This window comes from Siniperca chuatsi, linkage group LG22 (assembly GCF_020085105.1).
Source record: "Siniperca chuatsi isolate FFG_IHB_CAS linkage group LG22, ASM2008510v1, whole genome shotgun sequence".
Taxonomy (NCBI): domain Eukaryota; kingdom Metazoa; phylum Chordata; class Actinopteri; order Centrarchiformes; family Sinipercidae; genus Siniperca; species Siniperca chuatsi.
This window is the reverse complement of record NC_058063.1, coordinates 23,823,121-23,846,413: the sequence shown is the minus strand read 5'-3', so window position 1 is coordinate 23,846,413 and position 23,293 is coordinate 23,823,121. Positions and strand designations below refer to the sequence as shown.

At 43.9% G+C, this 23,293-nt stretch overlaps 3 protein-coding genes and 1 pseudogene across 17 annotated transcripts in view; 2 read left to right on the top strand and 2 right to left on the bottom strand.

Moving 5' to 3' along the window:
• Positions 1-23,293, top strand: part of LOC122870097 — a 387,819-nt gene that overhangs the window by 221,689 nt on the left and 142,837 nt on the right. The gene's annotated exons all lie outside the window — the stretch shown is intronic.
• LOC122870288 lies at positions 270-7,588 on the top strand. Of its 3 annotated transcripts, none has more exons than XM_044184427.1 (5): positions 270-481; positions 1,871-2,024; positions 2,115-2,234; positions 2,627-2,751; positions 6,077-7,588. In XM_044184427.1, exons 1-5 carry the CDS (start codon positions 293-295, stop codon positions 6,128-6,130), a joined length of 642 nt encoding a protein of 213 aa, XP_044040362.1. In that variant the 5' UTR covers positions 270-292; the 3' UTR covers positions 6,131-7,588. The 3 variants fall into 3 exon arrangements, with proteins under 3 accessions (XP_044040362.1, XP_044040363.1, XP_044040361.1); XM_044184428.1 differs by having other exon boundaries at positions 274-412; positions 2,115-2,249; XM_044184426.1 differs by having other exon boundaries at positions 278-481; positions 2,115-2,249.
• Positions 7,589-22,886, bottom strand: LOC122870173 (annotated as a pseudogene).
• Positions 13,498-23,293, bottom strand: part of LOC122870221 (Fc receptor-like protein 5) — a 337,942-nt gene continuing 328,146 nt past the window's right edge. Inside the window, exon 5 of the mRNA XM_044184232.1 lies at positions 13,498-14,238. Coding sequence (XP_044040167.1) covers positions 14,126-14,238 — 113 coding nt within the window. The 3' untranslated portion in view covers positions 13,498-14,125. The remainder of the gene's footprint in view (positions 14,239-23,293) is intronic.

Sequence of the window (23,293 nt, the reverse complement as noted above, 5' to 3'; positions counted from 1 at the left end):
GGCCGCGATGATGATGATTTCAATTTCTTCACCAAAGAAGGAAAAGTCGAGTCGCAGCCTGAAGGGATTTTTCATTGATTGTGATCATCAAACTTGAACGTGTGTGTGTGTGTGTGTGTGCGCGTGCGCGTGCGGGTGGGAAAAGTCCAGGCCATGGATACCAGTTTCCTTCCTGGTATCCATGGCAACGGTGTCATTAAAACGTCAATAATTAATGTGGACTTTTGAGTTGAGTGTGTGTTTGCATGGATGAAGTTTTCTCTTAACACACACGCACACACTCTGTTATTACATGTATACAGTGTGTGCGTGTGTGTGTGTGGTAAAGCGAGACTTTGCCCCGGCTGCAGGAAGTCGCCGTTCAGCTGTCGCGCCGCCGCCGAGCCGAGCAGCTGCAGCTTCACACCAGTCCGTGAGTACCAACTGGGAGAACTGGGAGTTTCCAGTGACGCTTCCTCTGAGGGGCTCAGGCGCCACACAGGTGCATTATTGGTGTTACTGACTTCCATTCATGCAGTTATTTACGTTGCTTATCTGCTTTGACCTCTCACTACACAGCAAATATAAAGTGCGTTTACTCAGGAACTGAACTACAATGGAAACTGATAAATGAACGTATGAACGGTGTTGTGTGAAGCTTCAGAGAGACTTTCAGCTCGCTGTTCGTCTGCTGCTGCTCTGGTTCGCTCTCAGCTCTCCAGAGAAGAAGAAGAAGCTGTAGAAAGCCTCTGAACTCGAGCTGCTCGGCAGCAAACAGCAGCCGGTGAACATAGCGGAGCATCTAGCTGCTAAAGAGCCAGATGTTTCCCTCAGCAGCTGCTGAACGTAGCGGAGCATCTAGCTGCTAAAGAGCCAGATGTTTCCCTCAGCAGCTGCTGAACGTAGCGGAGCATCTAGCTGCTAAAGAGCCAGATGTTTCCCTCAGCAGCTGCTGGACGTAGCGGAGCATCTAGCTGCTAAAGAGCCAGATGTTTCCCTCAGCAGCTGCTGGACGTTGCGGAGCATCTAGCTGCTAAAGAGCCAGATGTTTCCCTCAGCAGCTGCTGGACGTAGCGGAGCATCTAGCTGCTAAAGAGCCAGATGTTTCCCTCAGCAGCTGCTGGACGTAGCGGAGCATCTAGCTGCTAAAGAGCCAGATGTTTCCCTCAGCAGCTGCTGAACGTAGCGGAGCATCTAGCTGCTAAAGAGCCAGATGTTTCCCTCAGCAGCTGCTGAACGTGGCGGAGCATCTAGCTGCTAAAGAGCCAGATGTTTCCCTCAGCAGCTGCTGAACGTAGCGGAGCATCTAGCTGCTAAAGAGCCAGATGTTTCCCTCAGCAGCTGCTGAACGTAGCGGAGCATCTAGCTGCTAAAGAGCCAGATGTTTCCCTCAGCAGCTGCTGAACGTAGCGGAGCATCTAGCTGCTAAAGAGCCAGATGTTTCCCTCAGCAGCTGCTGGAGACCAAACTCAGAGCTGACGGAGAGAAGACCGGACTGACGTCCATCAGGAGACACTAACTCGCCTCCTGACGAAGCGTCGTGTCGCTCTGCAGCTGCTAACAGGTTCAACACATCGACTTTAAAAGGTTATATGTTGATGTTGTGTTCACAGATCACTCAAACATCAGGAAATTGTTCTGCTAAATGTTCTCCACAACAAGCCCGAGGGAAACACTGGTTCTGCTTTTGACAGCTTTAGTTACGATTATGGTTGTTTGTACAGAACGCGTGGCGAGTTAACATGATGCAATATTCAGGATGAAACAACACGGCGGTTATAAAGTAGCTAAAGTGTCACGACGTGTCACTTTGTTAAAAATACCGGATCTACATTCCTGCAGGACGATGCCGTTCTGACTGCAGCTGCTAACAGATGAAATCTCTTTAAAGCTCCTCCCACTGCAGTCATACATCATGAAGTCTTCATCATCATCATCTACCTCAGAGACGGCTGGCCGAGAAACTCAGCTCCTCTCCTCTTCATTGTCTCCTCCTCTTCGTCAAAGTCTGCAGAGTCCAGAGTTGCAAGCAGAGTTTCTACAAGGTGAAAATCCGGCTTTGACCAAAAACAGTGCGCTTGTAGTCTTTGTGTGTCAGCCCGTCATCTGTCTCATCCTTGTCTTTCTGTTTCCAGAGTGTCGGAACAAATTTCCGTCTCGAGGTGAATCCCGTGTCGTCTCCTCTCCGTCTCCCTCTTCCTCCCCCCGCAGCCCCTCGTCCTCCTCGTCGTCTCCCAGCCACGACAACAGACGAGGTGAGCTGCGCGTCAGTAAGTTGCTGATTTCAGTCGGTGGTGGTTTCCCGGAGCGACTGTCCGCACCACGCACTGAGTGTAACTGTAGAAACGGTGCTTTACATCATACTTTACATGTTGACTTATTACTTTTTTATAAATGAGTTGCCACTAAATTCGTAATGTAGCAAAGTTTTTATGTTTTTACATTTTTATCACGGCATCAGTTTTTATTACATTACGAGTTTCTGCAGAACCTCAGAACTGTACTTGAGTAGATTAAATGTTTATTTCCACCAGTGAAGCTAGAAAGACTCTGATAACTGTTGGCAACAATCTGTTCGGTTCGACTTGTAGCAGCAACAAACTGAACAAACGCGAAACATTTGAAACGCTGTTTTGTTTGTGCGCAGCCCGTTTGTCCCTGTCCAGCCCCGAGCTCCTTTCAGAGCTGAAAGAATCGAGTCAACGCCAACTCCGACATGTCCCCGAACACAACGGCCTGACCACCGTCTTCTCAGGACGAGGACGAGGACAGGTGAGCACAGACGAACAGAGCATTGTTCATGTCAGAGACTTTTCCTGCATTCTAGTGAATTCATGGAGTCAACCAGTAACAAACTAGAAAGCCGGATTGATTGATTGATTGATTGATTGATTATGTCAGAGATGCTTTCACACACACGAGACTGCAAAGGCAGTTCATCTTCTGACACCGGCTAAATGAAGCTATTAACAGACGGTACCGTCTGATGAATAACAGCTGGGAGAAATACCAATGCGTGATGCACTTTGGACTTTGACTGGCCTAAATGATTTGTTGCAACAAAGCTCTCGTCTGCATGGCTGTTGCATGTCAGCAGGACGGCCGACAGGCTTACGTGTCGATCGATAAATACAGAACAGTGATCATATGAATAACACTTATCATTATACTCCTACAGAGTTCAATGCCATACAACAGATCTGCCACAAATTCTACATTTAGGAAGATTAAAATGGTCCGTTGTTAATTCAACCATTTGTTTATTATTGAGACGTTACTGGTGAGCCTAATTAATCTAATCTAACCTGTTTTATTCGCATTAAAAGTTGTACTTTTATGAACATTTCAATGTGTCATAGATGTGAAATTGAAGAGCAAAGTGAGGCAAAACTCTGCACACATGAAAGGTGATTTTTGATGTTGGTGTGTGTGTTCAAAACCTTTTCTACGTATATATCTTTATCGGCAAATGAAGCCTCGAGGCTTCCTCTCATTTGCCGTGAGATTTGTTCGGGCGGCATTAGAGCGTGCCGGCGACCCTGTGTGTGTTTTTCAGTGCGTGAGAAAATGGCCGTGTGTCGTGAGAGCCTGGAAAGTGTCGGTCTCACGGTCAGTGCGTGAGAGCTGGCGGCCCAACGGGAGATTTCGTGTATTTCGCTGATCCCCGTCCAGGGAGGACCCTAGTTTTTGTTGACAACAGAAATGTCTTTACTTTGTCTGTACTTTATAGGCAGTCCTGTCATTACATCTTCTGTCATAACATTGTTACTGTTGTCCTCAAAAGTTTCTTTGAGCTTTCGCATAATAAATATATCTGATTTCACAAATTCCAGGTCTGTTGTATTGCTTAGGAACGTCAGCTGTCAATCATAACGTCATAAGAACAAGTCACCTACCGTTGCTACTCTTTTGCTAGCAAACATCACATCTACAACAAATGGAGTGCTGTAAGCATGTAGCTGAGAGAAACTGGTACTGGTTGCTGCTACAGCCACTTCACTAACACCACACAGAAGAAACAAGGCAGTTTTTATTCAGAGAGAGACCGTAAAAGAAGGTTGGTATCAAAAATGCAATGAACAGGTGGAAATGAGCTCGAGCATTATGTAGCTCGAACTTTGAATGAGGTAGAGGAAACACAGAATGGAAATTAAGGAGCAAGTCACGGTGATATTTCGCACATTACATTTTTGAGAAACAAAGTTTGTGTGTAACTGTCACGGCGCAAGCTTTCTATCCCATTCTCCTCAGATTAACAATATAAAACCCCGGCCGTGCTCTCGCGCCCTTGTCCAGTGGAAGAGATCAATTTGAAGGATTGAGAATGTGATCTCATTGATAAATCACATCGCTGCTGCTGCAGAGACTGAAATGACAGGAAGCACAACATTACTACACACCTGCTACTTTTTAAAGGACAGGTGATTTGTGGGACCTATTTAAGAAAAACATGCAAACATTACTGCCCATTATTTGTGACACACGAACACTAAAGAAATAAATAAAGGTAATAATGTGGTGAAATTAGGGGTGCGCAGCCTCAAAACTGTGGTTGTCTTCTGCTTGTTTTTGTAGTGCTAGGAGGTAGAAACAGATGATGGTGAGGAAACTCCGGCAGAGACAAGACAATGCATAATTTGCAAACAAGAAAAATACAAATATGAGACGTACATCCGGAAAAGAATAATAAAAAAAAACTAATTCAGTGTGAAACACTCACTGCTCAAGGGAGAAAAGACGCTTCTGCGTATTCGAGACAGGAACTTAGCGGCCAGTGAAGCGCGTCACCTGCTTCAGATGTCACACTCGGCACCTGTCCACAAACAGAAAGCAACCTGTACGAAAACGGATACAAGTATTTCCGTTAAACGGTAATTGAAGAGGTGCTTCGACAAAGACGTTGTACAAGAAAGGGAGGGAGTTAACGTTGCAACATGCAGGCTCACTCACTAAAGGCAAGACTTTGTGTATGCTGACAGTCGGACAGCGGAGGAGATCATTCATGAAGTTGCCACCTCCTCCTCATCCGAAGACAGTGAAGGAGAAACACCAGTAACAAGTCAAGGACGGCTTCATAATGCCACCATCACGGCCGCTCACACGGAGGGACGTAATGTATAAGACAGCAAGAACATCACCAAAGCTGCCATGGCCTCCAACAGCAACTGTCCTTCCACTGGAGATCTCTCTAGATTTAGTACCGCACCAACCGTTTTACTTTGTCACACAATGAACGTGTTGAGGTCACTGTAGGCGACAGCAGAAAGATAGCGTCTACCTGTCAGGATATCATTACGTTGACAACCAAAGGACGGTGGCTCATGCCAAAACAGTGCTGTCTTGCGATGGCAGGTTCGGCACGTGACCGGTTCAGCACAGCTCATAGGGTTGTAGAAATTTTGTGTTTAAGGTAGATCTCCGTGATCTAGATCTACAGACATGCCCAAACCACCGGAAGGAGAGTTGATGCTGCATTCTTCTTCATGAAGGTACCTGAGGCCCAGGGATGGACAGGTTTTAACATTACATGCCAAGGCCCTGGAGACAAGCGCTTACTCAGAGAGACTTGTAATAAGGACGGGAGAGTCTCGCACAGCTACGGCGTCCACTTCCTGTATCGGGAAGCGTTTCGCTGATGCTGGCTTTCAGGATATCGTGATCGCATCCGAACTTGTGGCTGCATCACTACGACAGGAGCATTCGGGCACACAAGCTCCTGATGGAAGCACTGGCAGACACAAGAGGACCATGCAGCAGCTTTAAAAGTTTGCAAAAGAGCTTTCCGAGGGAGGAGTTCAAGGCCATGAGACATTCAGAGACAAAGGGGTTCTCTGTGAACAAGGGTGCAGTTCACAGATGAATAAAATAATCTTCACAACTTTAACAATCCCTTAATGGGGATCATTATTTTCTAAAACTAAAGCAGCCTAATGGCTTCCCAAACAGGTCGATATGTTGGTGTTAGCATGTTAGCATCTATCAGATTATTAACATTTTTGACTTCCTCCGTTTTCACACCAGAGCTGGTAATGATAAACTCACCACACACAGACAGGACAGGATGATGTTAATCTTAAATGATGTTCTTCTCCCCCAGGCCTCTGGCCCCGCCCCCTCCCCACGGCCAGCCAATCAGAAGACTTCACAGTGAATATAGCCACAGCGCCTGGACCCGTACCAGACTACTGGACCTTAATCCACCATGGACTCTGCTGTTCTATAAATAATTGTGATTTAATGATCATTTTCTACATCGTTTCAAACTGAGATTTACCTTCAAAATCCACAGTAACTTTTGAAACAATGTGTCGTTGATTTCAGACAGATGTGAATAAAGGTTGGAGTTGCTGGACCATAAACTTTCCCAAATCTAATAAAGATCATGACAGAGCTGCTAACTTTAGCCTAAACTCTGATAGCTTCCAGGACCGAGTCCCACACAGCAGACGTTCCAGTCCTGAACGGGGATTTTTCTAACGTAACTACACAAAATAAGGTAGTTAGCTAATAATATGCTAACTTTGGAAGTAACGCTTGGTTAGGTTACTGCTGTATGTAGTAAGCTAGTTAGCTGAACATGCATCAACATCAGCAGCTAACATTAGAGCCGATAAACGCACTGTTTAATCCATCCCTTACACTTTTGCTGTCGTAGTTTTTGAAAGACTAAAACAAGACCCGACCCTCCAATCTTAGACGAGGGTTTAGCTAACAGTTGATTATCTCATGTTAACATCTTATGACAAAGTATCTTATCTCGACGCTAGGAGTCGCCCTAGAGTTTCCTCTACAGACCAGATGCATAAAACTCTGCATATTTCTGTCTTTGTGCGTACACACAGCTTTAGTCGTAAATATATAGACACATTCTTTTTGTCGGATTTAGAAAGCCGCCCGATTGTTTTATAAATCTCAGCTATTGTGGAAACGTGCGCATGTGCACAAGCTTCATTGCCACAAATGGATGTAGAAACGCCCTTAATCACCCGTTTGCTTATCAATACTTGTGCCCGCTCCACCACTCATTAGACCTGTCAATGAGAAGAACAAGTTCAGCTGGTTGTGTCGCCTCAGCAAGGTTCTCCGTCAAAACAGCTGTTATAACACGCGACCGTTAAGCACGGCTGTGGCTATTTATAGTTCCCGCACCGCTGATTCATCACATCTACCTGTAAACCATCATCGCGCCGATACTTCAATCATCACGGTGATCAGACTTTACAAAATGCTTTGCAATTCAGGATCAAATGAAAAGATTAGGGAGATGATGGCTGCAATGTAAATAAAAATGAGAAAATTCATCACTCAAATAATTTTAAATTAAGTTTATGAATGCGCCTGAGTGACATTTTACAGAACGCTGTAGACCGCACAATAAGGTCTCTCAGCTTTCATTTCATCTCCACCTAGAAGTGAGTCCGCCGGTCTGAAGTCTTTTTTATAAATACCAGATTATGTGTGGGGGAAAAGGTGCAACCCTTTGGGTGTCCAGGGTTCCTGCAGGAAAAGCCTGGTTCATTTCCTTTGTTAGGTGACACACAGCTGAACACTCTGAGGATTGTACGTGTTTCTTACTGGAAACTGGAAAATTAAAAAGTATCGACAAGTATTTTGGACTCATTCAAGTTTATTCATTCACTTCAGTTTTCAACATTTAGACATGTAAGTCATAGCTGCTGAATGTGACCTTTAACTAAAGAGGTCATTGATTATCTTTAGTGGTGGAGGTGGTATTATTATCAGAGCTGTTTTTAAATCTTTGGAATCCAGCCTTTCAGGGCAAATGATCTCATAACATAAGGTCTGTCAATGGTGACGATGCCAATTACAGAGCCACAACAAATACATGTTTTTTTTTTAAATGGAATTTAATATCCAGTTTCAAGTAGTCAATTTAAGCTTTGCGTTGACTAATTCAATGAGAAACCTAACAAGGAGTCCAAGTCTACAGCTCTGATGATGATACCCTACCACATGACAAGAACATCAGATTACATTCAAAGACGACGTGTTTTTACGTCCAATTCTAACTTACTTTCTACAACATGAACGGTTAAGGAAAGTCTAAGCTAATAAAAAGACAAATGTTAACTTAGACACAACGTTTGCACTGGATTGAACTCTGGTTTAACAGCAGTTAAACCCAGAGGCATCCAGTGGACCTTGTATCTTAAAGATTTGGACTTTGTTGATGACCAACCACCACAACACAAGAAAAGATGGACAAGCTCAACATATTTTCCAGACAAATATTTCTCAACATCACCGCCTCCAGAACTCAGGAGTCGTACATTAACACAACGCACAAGGTTGTGGGTGACGTCACTAATTTAAGCTGCTTTATCAGCAAAGACAGCGAGACTAATATCAAAGCAAGATTGGGGGAATCTCATGGTGCGTTTTCCCAACTCAGTATCATCAAAAAGTCCAAGCAATAGCGTCTAAAACAATCATCCACCTGTAACAGCAACAGGGCTGAGTATAAGAATTTATCCTGGGAACTTAAGTTTCTTCTACATTCAACAAGTGAGCTGTTGTTTCCTAGAAAATACAACACTAGTTGTCTGACGTTCACATTAAAAGACTAAAATCTAAACAAATTAGCAGGTTATAGAACTGGAGTTATTTAGTAATAAAGACTAAAATGTGACATCTATATTTTTAGGCCTACATGTGAAAAACAGCATCATTGTGCATATTTATTAAAAAAAAAAAAAAGGAAACAAGTGTGGGTTTCAGTCCCGTCTCATAGCGACTTTTATCCCCTCGCAGCCTGGCGTGATGGTGAACACGTCACGGTACGTGAATAAAAGAACATTGTGAGTGGGGGGGTTCATTAAGAAACATTCAGCTGCTTTAATAAAAACATTAGTTCATTTTTTTCCTTAGAAAGTGAAAATCCAAGTGGATCAGGAATCATTTAAAACAGACTGACTCAGTAGAAACAGCCAGCCTGGCTCTGACCCACTTCTGCCAGGACCCTCCCTGCACCAGAGAGGTGAAGGTGGGTGGTGTGGCCTCGTAGCTACATAGTGTGCGACAATGGCACGATGTGGGGAGAGGAGGAGGAGCAGGCAAGTATGTAGTCGTAGCAACGATTACATACACGCTGCTTACAAACTAAAGTTACTGTTGTCCATCCCTCAGTTTGGGCATGGGGAGGAGGCAGGAGGAAACAGCTAGCTTGGCTCTGAAAAACATTCAAAACGATGCAGAATGAATGCGTTTGTGAACTTTAAGTTCACTCGCCCGAGCAAAAGGTTTCCCACATTGATCACAGCTGTAAGGTTTCCCCCCAGTGTGAACTCGTCGATGGATTTGTAGATAACTTTGAGAGGCGAAAGCTTTCCCGCACTGGTCACAGCTGTAAGGTTTCTCCCCAGTGTGAATGCGTCGGTGAATTTTCAAGGTAGTTAACTGTGTGAAAGTTTTCCCGCACTGGTCACAGCTGTAAGGTTTCTCTCCAGTGTGAATGCGTTGATGGAGTTTTAGGTTTCTTGATGTAGCAAAAGCTGTGCCACATTGGTCACAGCTGTATGGTTTCTCTCCAGTGTGAACTCGTCGATGGATTTGTAGGCTCCAGTGAACGGTGAAAGCTTTCCCACATTGGTCACAGCTGTAAGGTTTCTCCCCAGTGTGAATGCGTCGGTGAATTTTCAAGGTAGTTAACTGTGTGTAAGTTTTCCCGCACTGGTCACAGCTGTAAGGTTTCTCTCCAGTGTGAATGCGTTGATGGAGTTTTAGGTTTCTTGATGTAGCAAAAGCTGTGCCACATTGGTCACAGCTGTAAGGTTTCTCTCCAGTGTGAATGTGTTGATGGAGTTTTAGGTTTCTTGATGTAGCAAAAGCTGTGCCACATTGGTCACAGCTGTAAGGTTTCTCCCCAGCGTGACTGCGTTGATGGTTTTGTAGGTAACGTCGAGAAGAGAAAGCTTTCTCACACAGATCACAGCAGTAAGGTTTCTCCCCAGTGTGAATGCGTCGATGTATTTGTAGGTAACTTTGAGAGGAGAAAGCTTTCTCACACAGGTCACAGCTGTAAGGTTTCTCCCCAGTGTGAATGCGTCGATGTATTTGTAGGTAACTTTGAGAGGAGAAAGCTTTCTCACACAGGTCACAGCTGTAAGGTTTCTCCCCAGTGTGAATGCGTCGGTGAATTTTCAAGGTAGTTAACTGTGTGAAAGTTTTTCCGCACTGGTCACAGCTGTAAGGTTTCTCTCCAGTGTGAATGCGTTGATGGAGTTTTAGGTTTCTTGATGTAGCAAAAGCTGTGCCACATTGGTCACAGCTGTATGGTTTCTCTCCAGTGTGAATGCGTTGATGGATTTGTAGGCTCCAGTGAAAGGTGAAAGCTTTCCCACATTGGTCACAGCTGTAAGGTTTCTCTCCAGAGTGAACCTGTTGGTGGCGTTTTAGGTAACGTCGAGCGGAGAAAGCTTTCTCACACAGGTCACAGTTGTAAGGTTTCTCTCCAGTGTGAATGCGTTGATGGAGTTTTAGGTTTCTTGATGTAGCAAAAACTGTGCCACACTGGGCACAGCTGTACAGTTTCTCTCCAGTGTGAATGAGTCGCTTACTTCTTCTCTGTTTCTATAGCAACAGACAGACACAAGAGACAAAGAGTGAGATGCCATGGTGGAGCCAGCTATCCAAAACCACAAATGATATCTGTTATTGATCCCCCAGAGGGGATACCGGTTCCTGAACAATATTTTTTCTATACCAATTTCATAAAGCAAATTTTAACAAAAAATTCATTACACATTACAATACAATTACTCACTTCAAAGGAGGAAGCTGGAGAAGAAACTGATGGAATGGCTTCACAGTATTGGATTATAAAAATATAAATAACTGTCAAAAGGAACAATAATAACAAACAGTATTGCAACAAGTCTGCCAAATCTAAAGAAGACGGGGATGACTGTGTGGATGACGTTTGTGGTACTGGGAAAAAGCGGCAGCGTGAGACCTCTTACTTTCTCTGTGCTAAAGAGCAGCTAACCCGGGTCTCACAACCATCTGTCTGTAAAAATAAATAAATAAAAACTAAACAGTGAACGCCTGTCTTTGGGCGTAAAGTAGTGTTTTTCCTGCATGACTATGACGTGTACCGTTAGACAGCCCATCACCAGCATTATTAGATCTTGGTACAAGCATGCTGCATTGAAATTTGGTACCAAAAGACGAGGCATCTTTTGAGAATAGTGAAGTTCGGTACCCAGCCCTACCCGTAATAATCTGTTTGCGCAATGAAACTTGCGCCTGCCCCACCACTTATTAGACCCGTCAATGAGAAAAACAGCCAAGAAGAAAAAGTGCAATTTAACCGATTGTGTCGCATCAGCAAGGTTCTCCAACAGAACAGCTGTCCAATTCATCACATGTTCCTGTAAAAAATCATCGCGGTGATATATCAACCATCATTATTAACGTAATGGTGCCAATGTAAATAAATGATCAAATACATCACTCAAATAATATTAATATTTTTCTCTGGTCTCTTCTTTAAGTTTGTATTCAACATAATACCATATTATCTCTGACACAAAAGGGCAATTTATCACTTTTTTCATCTACCAATCCCCTCGGCCGGTGAGTCAAAAGTTAATTTCGGACACTGCATTAGCTAGTTATCTCAGTTAGCTGTGCAGCTACCGGTCCTATAAGCTGACTCCAACATTACAGCCGACATGGTTCCTGAACAAACAGCAGGCTAAGCGTTTTCTCACAGAGCCGAATGAACAATGCTGAGACACGTTTTGCTGTCATTTCTGGTCTTGTAGTTTGCCTTCTTGACAAAAAAAATAAATAAAAATGAGCAGCATGCACTGCAAACTACTGAAGACACGGGCAACACCACAAACTTGTTTCATCATTTGAAACTATATCACTCATTAAAAACATACAGAAAGTAAGAAATTACAGCCCCGAACCAGTGTTGTTAGTGGACCCTCGACAAGCACCAGTGCAACTACCCGGCAGCAAACTATCGTATCGGCACTTTCCACCACAAAAAACAAATCAGACATCACAAATGCAATTGCTTATTGTATTGCAAAAGACGTGCTTTCCATTAGCAGCTTTTAAACCGGAGACTGTATCCACCCTCCCTCCGCTGACAAAAACAAGCGCTGAAGCCCAAAACGCCACTATTCAAAAGCAGTGATGTCATTCAGTTAGAATCCTGTGATATACTCTCAGCTGCGCCGCATTCATCATCTGATGTATTTGTTATTCTCTGCCCCCCTCTGGCAACAAAGGCCACCGACCAGCTGGAGAAGGTGCTAACGAACAAGCGTGTTCTCGCTACCCAACACCTGCCTTCGAGGGGTTCCGCCAAACCCTTAAATTGTATAGTAATCATGTTGTCAATATTGTGTAGTAACAGCCCTTTACTTATGGCCGGGCCGCTCAGGTAGGCAGCGCGGCGTACCTCTTGCTTTTCCTTTCGGCGCCTATATTAACAGATAAGCGCAGCCACACGGCAGGCTGGCCTCTAAATATCGTCTTTGAACGGCACACTAAATTAAATATATATGCTTCAGGGGAATCACGGTATGGTGAAGACTTAATGTTCCACATTAATATCACCGTGAGTGCAGGCTAGCCAGTCTTACTTATGATGATTTATATAGCTATACTCGAGAACCACGGAGCCAGACTAGCTAGCTAAAGAAACCCTCTTCTTCACCAGCCTGAGCTTGTAGATGAGGCTACAGCAACAGGACATAACTCTTCCTCCTCTCGCCGGCGTCTCCGTCCTTTTTCTTTTTGAGTCTTAGTGAATTAGCTAGCTGGCTACCACCAGAAGCACAAAGTGCGCTCGCTCTCTTTTCTCTCTCGCTTAAACAAAATGGCGGGTGCCAAGAAGCGTGAAGCAGATCTGCTGCTGATGTGTCGACTCGAGTTCTTCTTACAAACTAAACATGAAGTGACGCCGGTCACGCGACTTGTTAGCAAACAGTTGCTTGTTTAACAGAGACCGTCCCGACTCCAGCTGCAGGCCGCCTGTCAGCATCTTTCAAACGGCTCTTTCTTTGTTTCGCTCCAGATAGAACACGTGGTGCACCGCGCATGCGCCGCGCGGGAACTCATCCAAACACAGAAAGCAGGAAGTATTCTGTGTTTTCCTTTAGATCACTCTCTGCAAGGTGAGACCAGAAAGCACTGAGACGCGTAAACACAAACCCTGGAGCGGGTTTTCAGGGTCTGGTCTCTGACAACAGAATGAACGGATGATACTCGGACCCTCGAGACTCTTCCTCGTGTCTTTAGTCTCGTGGTGAAGTCATGAACACTGACCTGAACATCGGTGCTATCAGAGCTCGAGCCCGCTGCCGGTCCTCTGTGCTCCGGGTTCTGGTTCTCCATCGTCCTGCAGTCCTGTGACTGGTGGACCGCGCGGTCCTGGACTGCCTCTGGATTCTGTCCTCGGAGATCTTCAGGCTGAGATATAAGAGCTCTGCTGGATCTCGTGCAGCAGTCGTGTTCTCGCGATGTCTTCTTCTTCGTGAAGTTTTATGGCGGGTGTGTTTCAGCGTTATGGTGCATTACCGCCACCTACTGGACTGGATCGGGACTAACTGTACATTCACTAATGATTAAATAAAAGAAAATAATCTGAGATGAATCCATTCAAAAAACAAAAAATAAATAAAAACGCTTAAATAACTAATCACCCCATAGCTATATTATCTTTATCAAATCTGTTCCCTTAAGATAATGAGACGACAGCAGATAACATTTCTCTCCAGAACTTGTTTGTGAAAGATCTCGGAGATCAAACCTGGACTTTATTTCTTTAAGGTTCGGCGTCGCGTCTCTTCTCTCGTTACATGAAGTTAATGATGATGATTTTTTACAGTGTGCAGACAAAGAGAGACATTTTAAAATAATATCTGTTTGAGGTCAGAAAGCTTTTTTTGTTTATTAATTCTGTTTAATTATTCACGTAGAACCAGAGCAGCAGAATGAAAAAATAAAGCAGATCCTGATTTTACCTGAACTGGCTGTCTTTTTTATTCCTTTTGTGTATTTTATTTCTTTATATTTCATCTTTCACTCTGGTGTTTTATTTCTCTTGTTGTGAAGCACTTTGTACTTAGTTTCGATAAGCGCTCTGTAAATAAATCGTAGATTCAGCTCAGAAGTGATGCTCTGTGGTGTCAGCCGTGATGACATCATCATAGTCATCATCCAATCCCTGCTCAGCCTGGGTGGGCGGGGTCATCACCATGGAGACGGGCAGGTCATTTCCTGCAGTCAGAGCAGGTTAGAAATAAGATATAGATCATATATTAACTTCTGTTAGAGACAACTGTCAATCATCAACACCAGAGTGATAGAAGAGATTGATTGATTGATTGATTGATTGATTGATTGATTGATTGATGATGAGTGTGTGTAAGGTCACTGAATGATTCAGAGTGTTACCTGTGGGCCTGTGTTGATATAAAGACACCATGAGGACAGCGGAGATGCAGTACGGACAGAACACCACCAGGTGGCAGACCAGTCTGAACACAAGCTGGAGGGGGATGAGGCAGGGGCGGGGCTGCAGATACAGGGGCGGGGCTGTATAGACGGGGGGCGGGGCTGCAGATACAGGGGGCGGGGCTGCAGATACAGGGGGCGGGGCTGCAGATACAGGGGGCGGGGCTGTAGATGTGGGGGCGGGGCTGTGGTTGTCGGTTTACCTGTAGAGAGAATCCCACCTGGTCAGGTGAATCTCTGGATGAAATAAGTCCTGAAATCAAAGGGAACCTCCTCACCTGAGACAGAGATCCAGCTGGGTGGAGACTCTCCATGACGGCTGATGTTACACTTGTAGAGGCCTTCATCAGACTTGGAAACATGGTGGATGGTCATGTGACCTGTAGGCTCAGTGCTGATGAGGGAGCCATCTTTATAGAAAGCAGCTGGGAGGTCGGAGGGAGGGGTCTTTGGTTTACAGTGCAGAGTGACATCATGTCCCTCCATCACAGGGAGGACAGGACTCTGCAGGATCACTGGTCCACCTCAACACAGAGACAAACTACAGCATTTCATCCATTTAAACACAGCTTCATCAATACTAACTCCACAGTCTGAGCTTACCAGTGACAGTGATGCTGATGGTGTTACTGGTTGCTCCCTCTCTGGACTCACACCAGTAAACTCCACTGTCCAATGGGAAGACGTAGCTGATCTTACAGGAAGAACCAGCAGGTTTTCCCCAGCCAGCTCCACACTGAGTCCTGGTTTCTCTGGTTGTGTTCCTCCTCAGCGTCCATCCAGCAGAGCTGTCGTCCTCCTCACAGCTCAGAGAGACAGACGTCCAGGTGAAGAACTGAGAGCTGCTGGGACTCACAGTCAGACGAGCTGAGGGAGATTTATTGTATTTTGAGCAAAAGTAAAAGACAGCTTCAAGTTTAAAACATCATCTGTGTTTAAGTTGAACATTAGTTTCTGAACTTGTTTCCAAAGAAATGTTGGAGCTCAATAAAAAGCTGATGGAGTTTTTACAGTTTTTCATTTCAGTGTTTTATTTGCAGCAGCTGGATTACAGCTCAGACGCCCGCTAACTTCTGTCTCGGGGGTTCGTAGGAAGTTCACCAACCTTGGGTGGCTGTGCAGCACAGTATGGTGGCCGGCCCTGAAGGGAAGTGAGACTCAGATTGGTTTCAGGTTTTATTCTTAACACGACAAGAAAACTCACAGAAATACAAACAGTATCTTCCAACTTTAAGATGAAGGCATCGTGTGTTTGTGGAAACTAAATATCTCACCTGCATCATGTTCAATACGGTTTCTGTGGTGCTTCATGTACCAAATGCTAGTCTAAGTTCACACATTTACCTAAGATATACACTGTAAAATGAACTGTTCCTGCAGGCTCGTTGTGATCTGATGAAACATCTGTCTCCATCCAGCTGCTTCTTTATGAGTCATACATCATCAGACCCACAACGTACAGTATCAAAGGCAGAAGCATGAATAATTAGATATAATATCATTTAAAAAGTTTTAGTGTCATTTCTTCGTAGTCCTCAGGACGAAGACAAAGAGCAGAAGAAGAAGCGAAGCTGCTCCCAGTCGGCGTGTGATAAAGAAAGAGCTCATTATGTAACTGTAGGATTATTTCGTGACTAAGTTTCCAAAGAGAATCTGATCCCGAGCAGAGGATGTTGTCGCCCCCCCTCTGCCTGTGTTGCTACGGCAGCCTCTCTGCGCTGTGTTCATACAGCCGGTCCGGCCGAGCGTGCACGAGAGTGCACGTGAGTCCGTCCTGTGAAACTGTCCGTCTGCGAGGAGAGCTGCTCTTTTCTTATCTATCGCGGTGAATGAAGGCTTTATTTCGACCAAACCAGACTTGTTGGTTGTTGGAGCAGTGGAAAGACTAACAAAGACTTTTCTTTTGTTTCTGTAGAGTTTGAATGAAGTGTGTTTAATGATGATCTGAGAGGTAAAATTACTGTTTTTCTCAATAGAGTCTGGTGCGCCGTAGCGGCCATTTGTTTAGGTCTGAGATGCTGCTGCTTTAGTGCGAAGTGTGAATATCACTTACAGCTCCTTTAATAAATAATCACATTTATCAATGAACGTTTCATTTTAAACCACAAAATATGAACATTTTACCAACGACATGCTGCACATTTATGATTTGATGACAGAGCTGGAAGATGTTATTCATATGATGTTTTAATCTGAGATCAGACATCAGATTTTGTTATCAGAATATCACGGCCCAGTTGAGATGTTGCTCTTAAAGGCTGCATATTGTTTTTCTAAACATATGAAACTGTTAAACTACAGGTTTCTCTTCCTGTTTTTATCAGTTATGTTTGTTTTATCTTGTCTTTATAACTTCTTGTTTTCTTCATGCTGATGAATAATCTTCCTGATGAGACCTTTCTATCATATACTCACAGCAGATTCAGACAGAACAGATTGTACTTACAGAGCAGCCACTGTACAGATGTTTGTCCCATTGCACCACTGAAGGAAATGAGATCAACATGTCTCCACCGAGCTGTCAGTCTCTAGACCCGCCCACTTCCTGTTTATGGTTTTCTGCTGCGTCACTTAGCTCAGTTTATTAGACACAGATGAACCATCAGTGGGTTTATTAACAGAGTGAAAAGAAAGGATCAGAATCGATGCAGCACAACCAGAAATATCCTCTTTTTTTATTCCACAAATTCCTCTTCCTGGTCAAAACCTGTCGCCTACATTACCCACAGTGCACCTCTCTCTCTGACAGTTGGGTGTGAGATTGGAGCTGATGTGTTTCTTACCCTCTTATTACTGTGCAGTGGTTGTAGTGTTCTGAACTGGACAGTGGTGACAGGTGTTTACAGACGTGTTACCTGTAGGTGGCATTATGACATCTTGGTATAGAACGTTAATACAGGAAGTAGGGAGAGAGGTTTCAGGATATCGTGTGTACAGTAAAGTAGCCTAGCTCCAAACTTTGTGCTTTTATTCTTTTGAAATAAGAAACATTACAACCCTGATGGCTTTGATCTTTTTATTCACCTTTCTTCACCCCCATCACTTGTGTCATCAGCGTGTTTACGTGCTCACTAGCAGTCCAGCGGTTTCAGGAAGCAGCTTCTGTGAAACTCTGTTTGCTAACCCTGAGATGAGGGAAACTCTGGGTTTTCTGTTCCAGAGAGCGGTAACTTAAACTCTGGGTCAGTTACCATGGTAACTCCGTTTCATAGTTACCATGGTACCTGGTTACCTCACCTGCTCGCTGGCAGGTTTTCTGACTTTCTCTCTGACTCCTCCCCTCCTGCTGAGAAAATAAAAACAGTGAATATAGATGTAAAATACTGATTATTTAATGAAATTCCACAAAGGAGGAAAATATAATGTGTAACTACAACACAATAACAACAAGAGAATATACAGTGGCGTGCAAAAGTGTTTACCTTCCTGATTTCTTATTTTTTTGCATGTTTGTCACACTTAAATGTTTCAGATCATCAAATAAATTTAAATATTAGTCAAAGATAACACAAGTAAACACAAAATGCAGTTTTTAAATGAAGGTTGTTATTATTAAGAGAAAACAAAATCCAAACCTACATGGCCCTGTGTGAAATAGTGATTGCCCCTAAACCTAATAACTGGTTGCTCCACCCTTAGCAGCAACAACTGCAATCAAGCGTTTGCGATAACTTGCAGTGAGTCTTTTACAGCTGTGGAGGAGTTTTGGCCCACTCATCTTTGCAGAATTGCTGTAATTCAGCCACATTGGAGGGTTTTCGAGCATGAACTGCCTTTTTAAGGTCATGCCACAGCATCTCAATAGGATTCAGGTCAGGACTTTGACTAGGTAAATAAATAAATATCTTCCAAAAACATTGAAATATCACTAAACATTGATCAATATCGTCATCATATATGACTGAAGAGTTCCATGCTATACAGGCAGATTCATGGAGGATTAAAGGCCCCACAGTGGATGGTATAAGGCTCATCGGTGTCAATGCAGTGATTCGGCCCCCAGATGGAGACATGGACCGCGTGTTTGCATGGGAGGCTGCGGTAATGCCTACTTCCTTCCTCATGCAATACAAATAAAGAGAAGATAGATTAATTGAATGATTCACAATGGCCCGGAGACATTGAAGTAGTAATTATTAGTGGTTTTACGCAACCAGACACAACTTTTGATTACAAAAGCAGCAAAGGAAGGAAGCAACTCGTAGTTGCAAATGTACAAACAGAAGTTTGTTTTTGTATTTCTTGATGGCTAAGCGGGGAGTTTTAGTTGTACAGTGATCAGCGTTATACTGTTGGAATCTGTGGAGTCTTGTGTGGATAGCGTGAAAGGAAAAGATATAGAGTGCTGTTTTCTGACAAACATACACAGAATGCTTTTTGCTACACACTCAGTCAGTTGCTTGCTGTTTGAGTTGCGTTTCAGTCAGGTAAAAATGGTTAGCATCAGCTTTTAGCCGAGCTTCAACCCATTAAGTGGGTGTGCAGCATGAATATGTTGCTACATGGTTAGCGTGCCCTTACATGGTGTTTGTTGTGAGATCCGCTGCTGTCCCCGGTACCGGGGGCGCTCGGGTCTTTTAACAAGATAACTTCATATGTTGTGCTAACAATAGACATTTCTAGTACAAATTTGGTATGTAGTAATATCATACGAGGTCTCACTCCTAGAGAATATCAGTGTCTGACACAGAACCAGAGGACAGAGGAGGGCATACCCCTCGCACTAGGCTTCTCCACCTCAGGCTCCTGCCCTAACACCGCTACTGCTGGTCCCTCTCGAGGAACAAAGATCAGCATTCCTAACATTTTAGAGAATTGTTAGAGAAGAAGGTGACTACTGAAAGGTTGTGAAGGAAGCCTTAGTAATTACAAATTAGTTAAGGGATGAAAGGATCAGGTCCAGAGAACATCTGTCTTTCAGTAGATCTTTCAAGTGATCTACTTGGTTTTATTTACCAAAGCGTAAAAACATACAAAGCCTACATCCAGAAACTTTGTTCTTTAAGATAGAAAATAAGTAAATAAAAAGAGTAAAGAAACCAATCAAAATTCATAAGTCTAAGAATCTATAAGTTTAAAAAAGCTGCAAAATCTAAAAACTGCATAAAATTCTGAGAGAGAAAGGAAAAGATTTTCTAAAAAGATGCTCCCTCTCAGAATTACTTCTCCTTTTATACAATGGAGCTGAGGGGGTTTACCAAAAGGCAGGTCTTCTACAACATATATGGTCAAAAACTAAGCAGCACAGCTAATCATTGGTTATACACAGTACACATGCATTATCTACGTAAGCAAAGGATAAGTTCCTGTTTTTAAACAAAGCTACAGGTTGAAAACATGTTTCCAGCTTAATAATTTCTCAGTCTCACAGACGTTTAGTGGTTATAATTGTTTTCACCTGAACTCTTCTGTCTCTTGAGATATTTTTTCTTCAGTGTGAACTCATCTGTGGATTTTTAGGGAACCTAACTGCGTGAAAGTTGCCCCACATTGGCCACAGCAGTACAGTTTCTCTCCTGTGTCGGTGCACAGTGGCTTTTTAGGCGATCTATTGCGGCTAAGGCTCTCTCACGTCGCAGTTGTAAAGTTTTCAACCATTTGTGACCACGTCTGTGGTTATTTAAATCATTTCGAGAAGTGAAAGCTTTCTCACATTGGTCACAGCTTATTATTTTCTCTCCAGTATGAAGATTTCTGTGATTTTTTAGGCCACCTTTACTGTTAAATGCTTTCTCACATTGGTCACAGCTGTATGGTTTCACTTCAGAGTGCACGAGTTTGTGGGTTTTAAGGGCACCACTCTGAGAAAAAGCTTTCCCACACTGGTCACACCAATATGGTTTCTCTCCAGTGTGAACACGTATGTGGCTTTTTAGGCTACCTAGAGTGCTAAACACTTTCTCACACTGGTCACAGTTGAACGGTCTCTCTCCAGTGTGAATGCGTTGGTGGACTTTTAGGCAACGGGATGTAGTGAAAGCTTTCCCACACTGGTCACAGTTGAACGGTCTCTCTCCAGTGTGAATGCGTTGGTGGACTTTTAGGGAACCCGATGTACTGAAAGCTTTCCCACACTGGTCACATCCGTATGGTTTCTCTCCAGTGTGAACACGCAGGTGGATTTTGAGGTAAGCTGAAGTAGTGAAAGCGGACCCACATTGGTCACAGCTGTATTGTTTCTCTTCAGCGTGAACTCTCAGATGGCGCTTTAACGATCTTGATTTTGTCAAGGACTTGTCACAGTGCTGACGTTGAAGCCCCTGTCTTCCTCTTTGTTTCTATAGCAACAAACAGACAAACAGAGAAAGAAAGAGAGACAGTGAGTGAGATGTCATGGCGGAGCGAGCTATCTAGAACCATAAACGACATTTAGAGCATGTCGGTGGAACATAATCCACAATGTTCAAGTTTGACTGATGCGTCTGTGACAACCATCTGCAGGGGTGTGTCCACAGGGGGGGCCGGGGTGGCACAGACCTCTACAGAAAGTTGACCGATTACCACGGATGCCCCCTTGACATTTATTAATTATCGATCAACATCACATTATCGAGTTGCATTAAGGGAAATGTAAGATCCAGTGTTGCTGAAGCTTGACCTATTCCACGGACTAAATCATATCCTTTTGACCTTTTTTTATTAAAGCTGGCCGGAGTATGCTTCAAACTAACTAGTTCACATGACGGAGCGGCGGACCACATCTGAAAACAAAAGCATTTATAACCAATTTGTTAAGATCTTGGAATATTTTTAAAAGGTCAGTGTTTCTACAGTGATCATTTATTGTCCTCTTTACTGTTCTGTAGTTACAAGAGTAAAGTTCTCAGTATTGGACACAACAAACAAAGCTGTTTCTTCTAAAATGATTTTTTCTGAAATTTAAAAACTTTAAAATGACTGCACTGTGGATTATTTAACGGACAAGCTCCTGTCATCATTAAAACTCTCTCATACAGCTGCGCTCGGACTGTCAGTACCAGGGCCTCGTGTATATACGGCGCGCACGTCCTTAAAGATTACATACGCTGGTTTTCACACACACACACACACACGGGATGTGAGAAAGGGCGGGCTGTGTGTCTGGCTCTCAGTTGACCACGCCAAACTACAAAGTACTGTTTCCACTCCGGTTACTGTGCTCTGTCTATGAAGTGGAATAATTATTATTTCCACTGATACACAGCAATAGTTTGTTGGAGGAGCACCGAGATTTCATCAAATAGCATAAATGAGTTGCACAACAGAGCGTTGCAGTGAACACGACACTCTGCCTCGACTCACCCAGCACACCTTCGCTACACTCCATATCCTCATTATCGGTCCTAATCATAACGCAGGCCAAGCATAGCAGAACCAACAGAAACAACGTGTTCACCTGGTGCGGTATGTGTGGGAAGTAATCGGTCTGATCGCTGTGAACGCCATAAATACTGCGGCGACACTGCGAATGGGAGGATCGGGAGGGAACGAGTTCAGGGGCCAGAAATGTAGGCTACTAACCACTCCGGCAGCCGGCCGTTTCCAGCAGGAATTAGCCGACAGGTGTGCGTTTGCTATGATCAACAATATATAATGTCTGCCTGAAACCCCTTTTTGGGAATAATCTATATATATATATATATATATATATATATATATATATATATATATATATATATATATATATATATATATATATATATATATATATACACACACAGTCTCACACAGTCTCACACACACAGTCTCACACACACACACACACACACAGTCTCACACACACACAGTCTCACACACACACACGCTCACACACACACACACACACACACACACACACACACACACACACACTAATATAAAATCGATATATCTATATCGCACTTAGTCCAGCAGTAGTTGTATGACGTCGCGTGCTGACTGTCTAACCCAATGAAGAGAGTTTCGGTCACCCTGAGCTCCGGGATCCGGACTTGTCTGAGCCCGGACTCCTGTTGTCTGTCGCGTAGCAGCGGGAGCACGTGGCGCCCCGCGCGGGACTCTAAGCGTCTTCAGTATGAACCACTGACCTGAACACCGGCGCTACCAGGGCTCGAGCCCGCGGCCGGTCCTCTGTGCTCCGGGTTCTGGTTGTCCATCGTCCTGCAGGTCTCCGCTGTGACTGGTGGACCGCGCGGTCCCGGACTGCCTCTGGATTCTGTCCTCGGAGATCTTCAGGCTGAGATATAAGAGCTCTGCTGGATCTCGTGCAGCCGTCGTGTTCTCGCGATGTCCCGCCCCCTTAGTTACCGTCGCTAAGGCCGTTGAAACAGCGGCGGCTTGTTTTCAGTCCCGGAAGCAGCCGCTCGTGTCCGCAGCGCGCGAGGGAGCGCGCTCCACGCGCACGTTTCTGATGTCGTCGTCACATCAGAGGCTCGTGAACGTCAGCTGACGCTTTCTGTATATATGTATGTATATGTATATATGTGTATATATGTGTATGTATATATATATATGTATGTATATATATATGTATATATATATATGTATATATATATATGTATATATATACATATATATGTGGGAGGGTAGGCGGAGTTTGCGTGAACCAAAGGGAGGGTTAGCCAATGGGAAAATAGGTTAGGAGGAGCTTGCTTGAGGCGATGATTCTGTGAAAATGTGAAATAAAAAATAAATGATTAAAGTTTTAAAGCTGAATAAATGTCCAGATATCTGTTGATGAATGTCTACATGCAGCATCTCTTGCAACTCCTGTGCAGATTGTGTGAAGATCAAGGAATGAGGGCGTCAGATTGTCCTTTGTAATACTATTGCCCTAAAGACAGTTTGAAATCGGCTATAC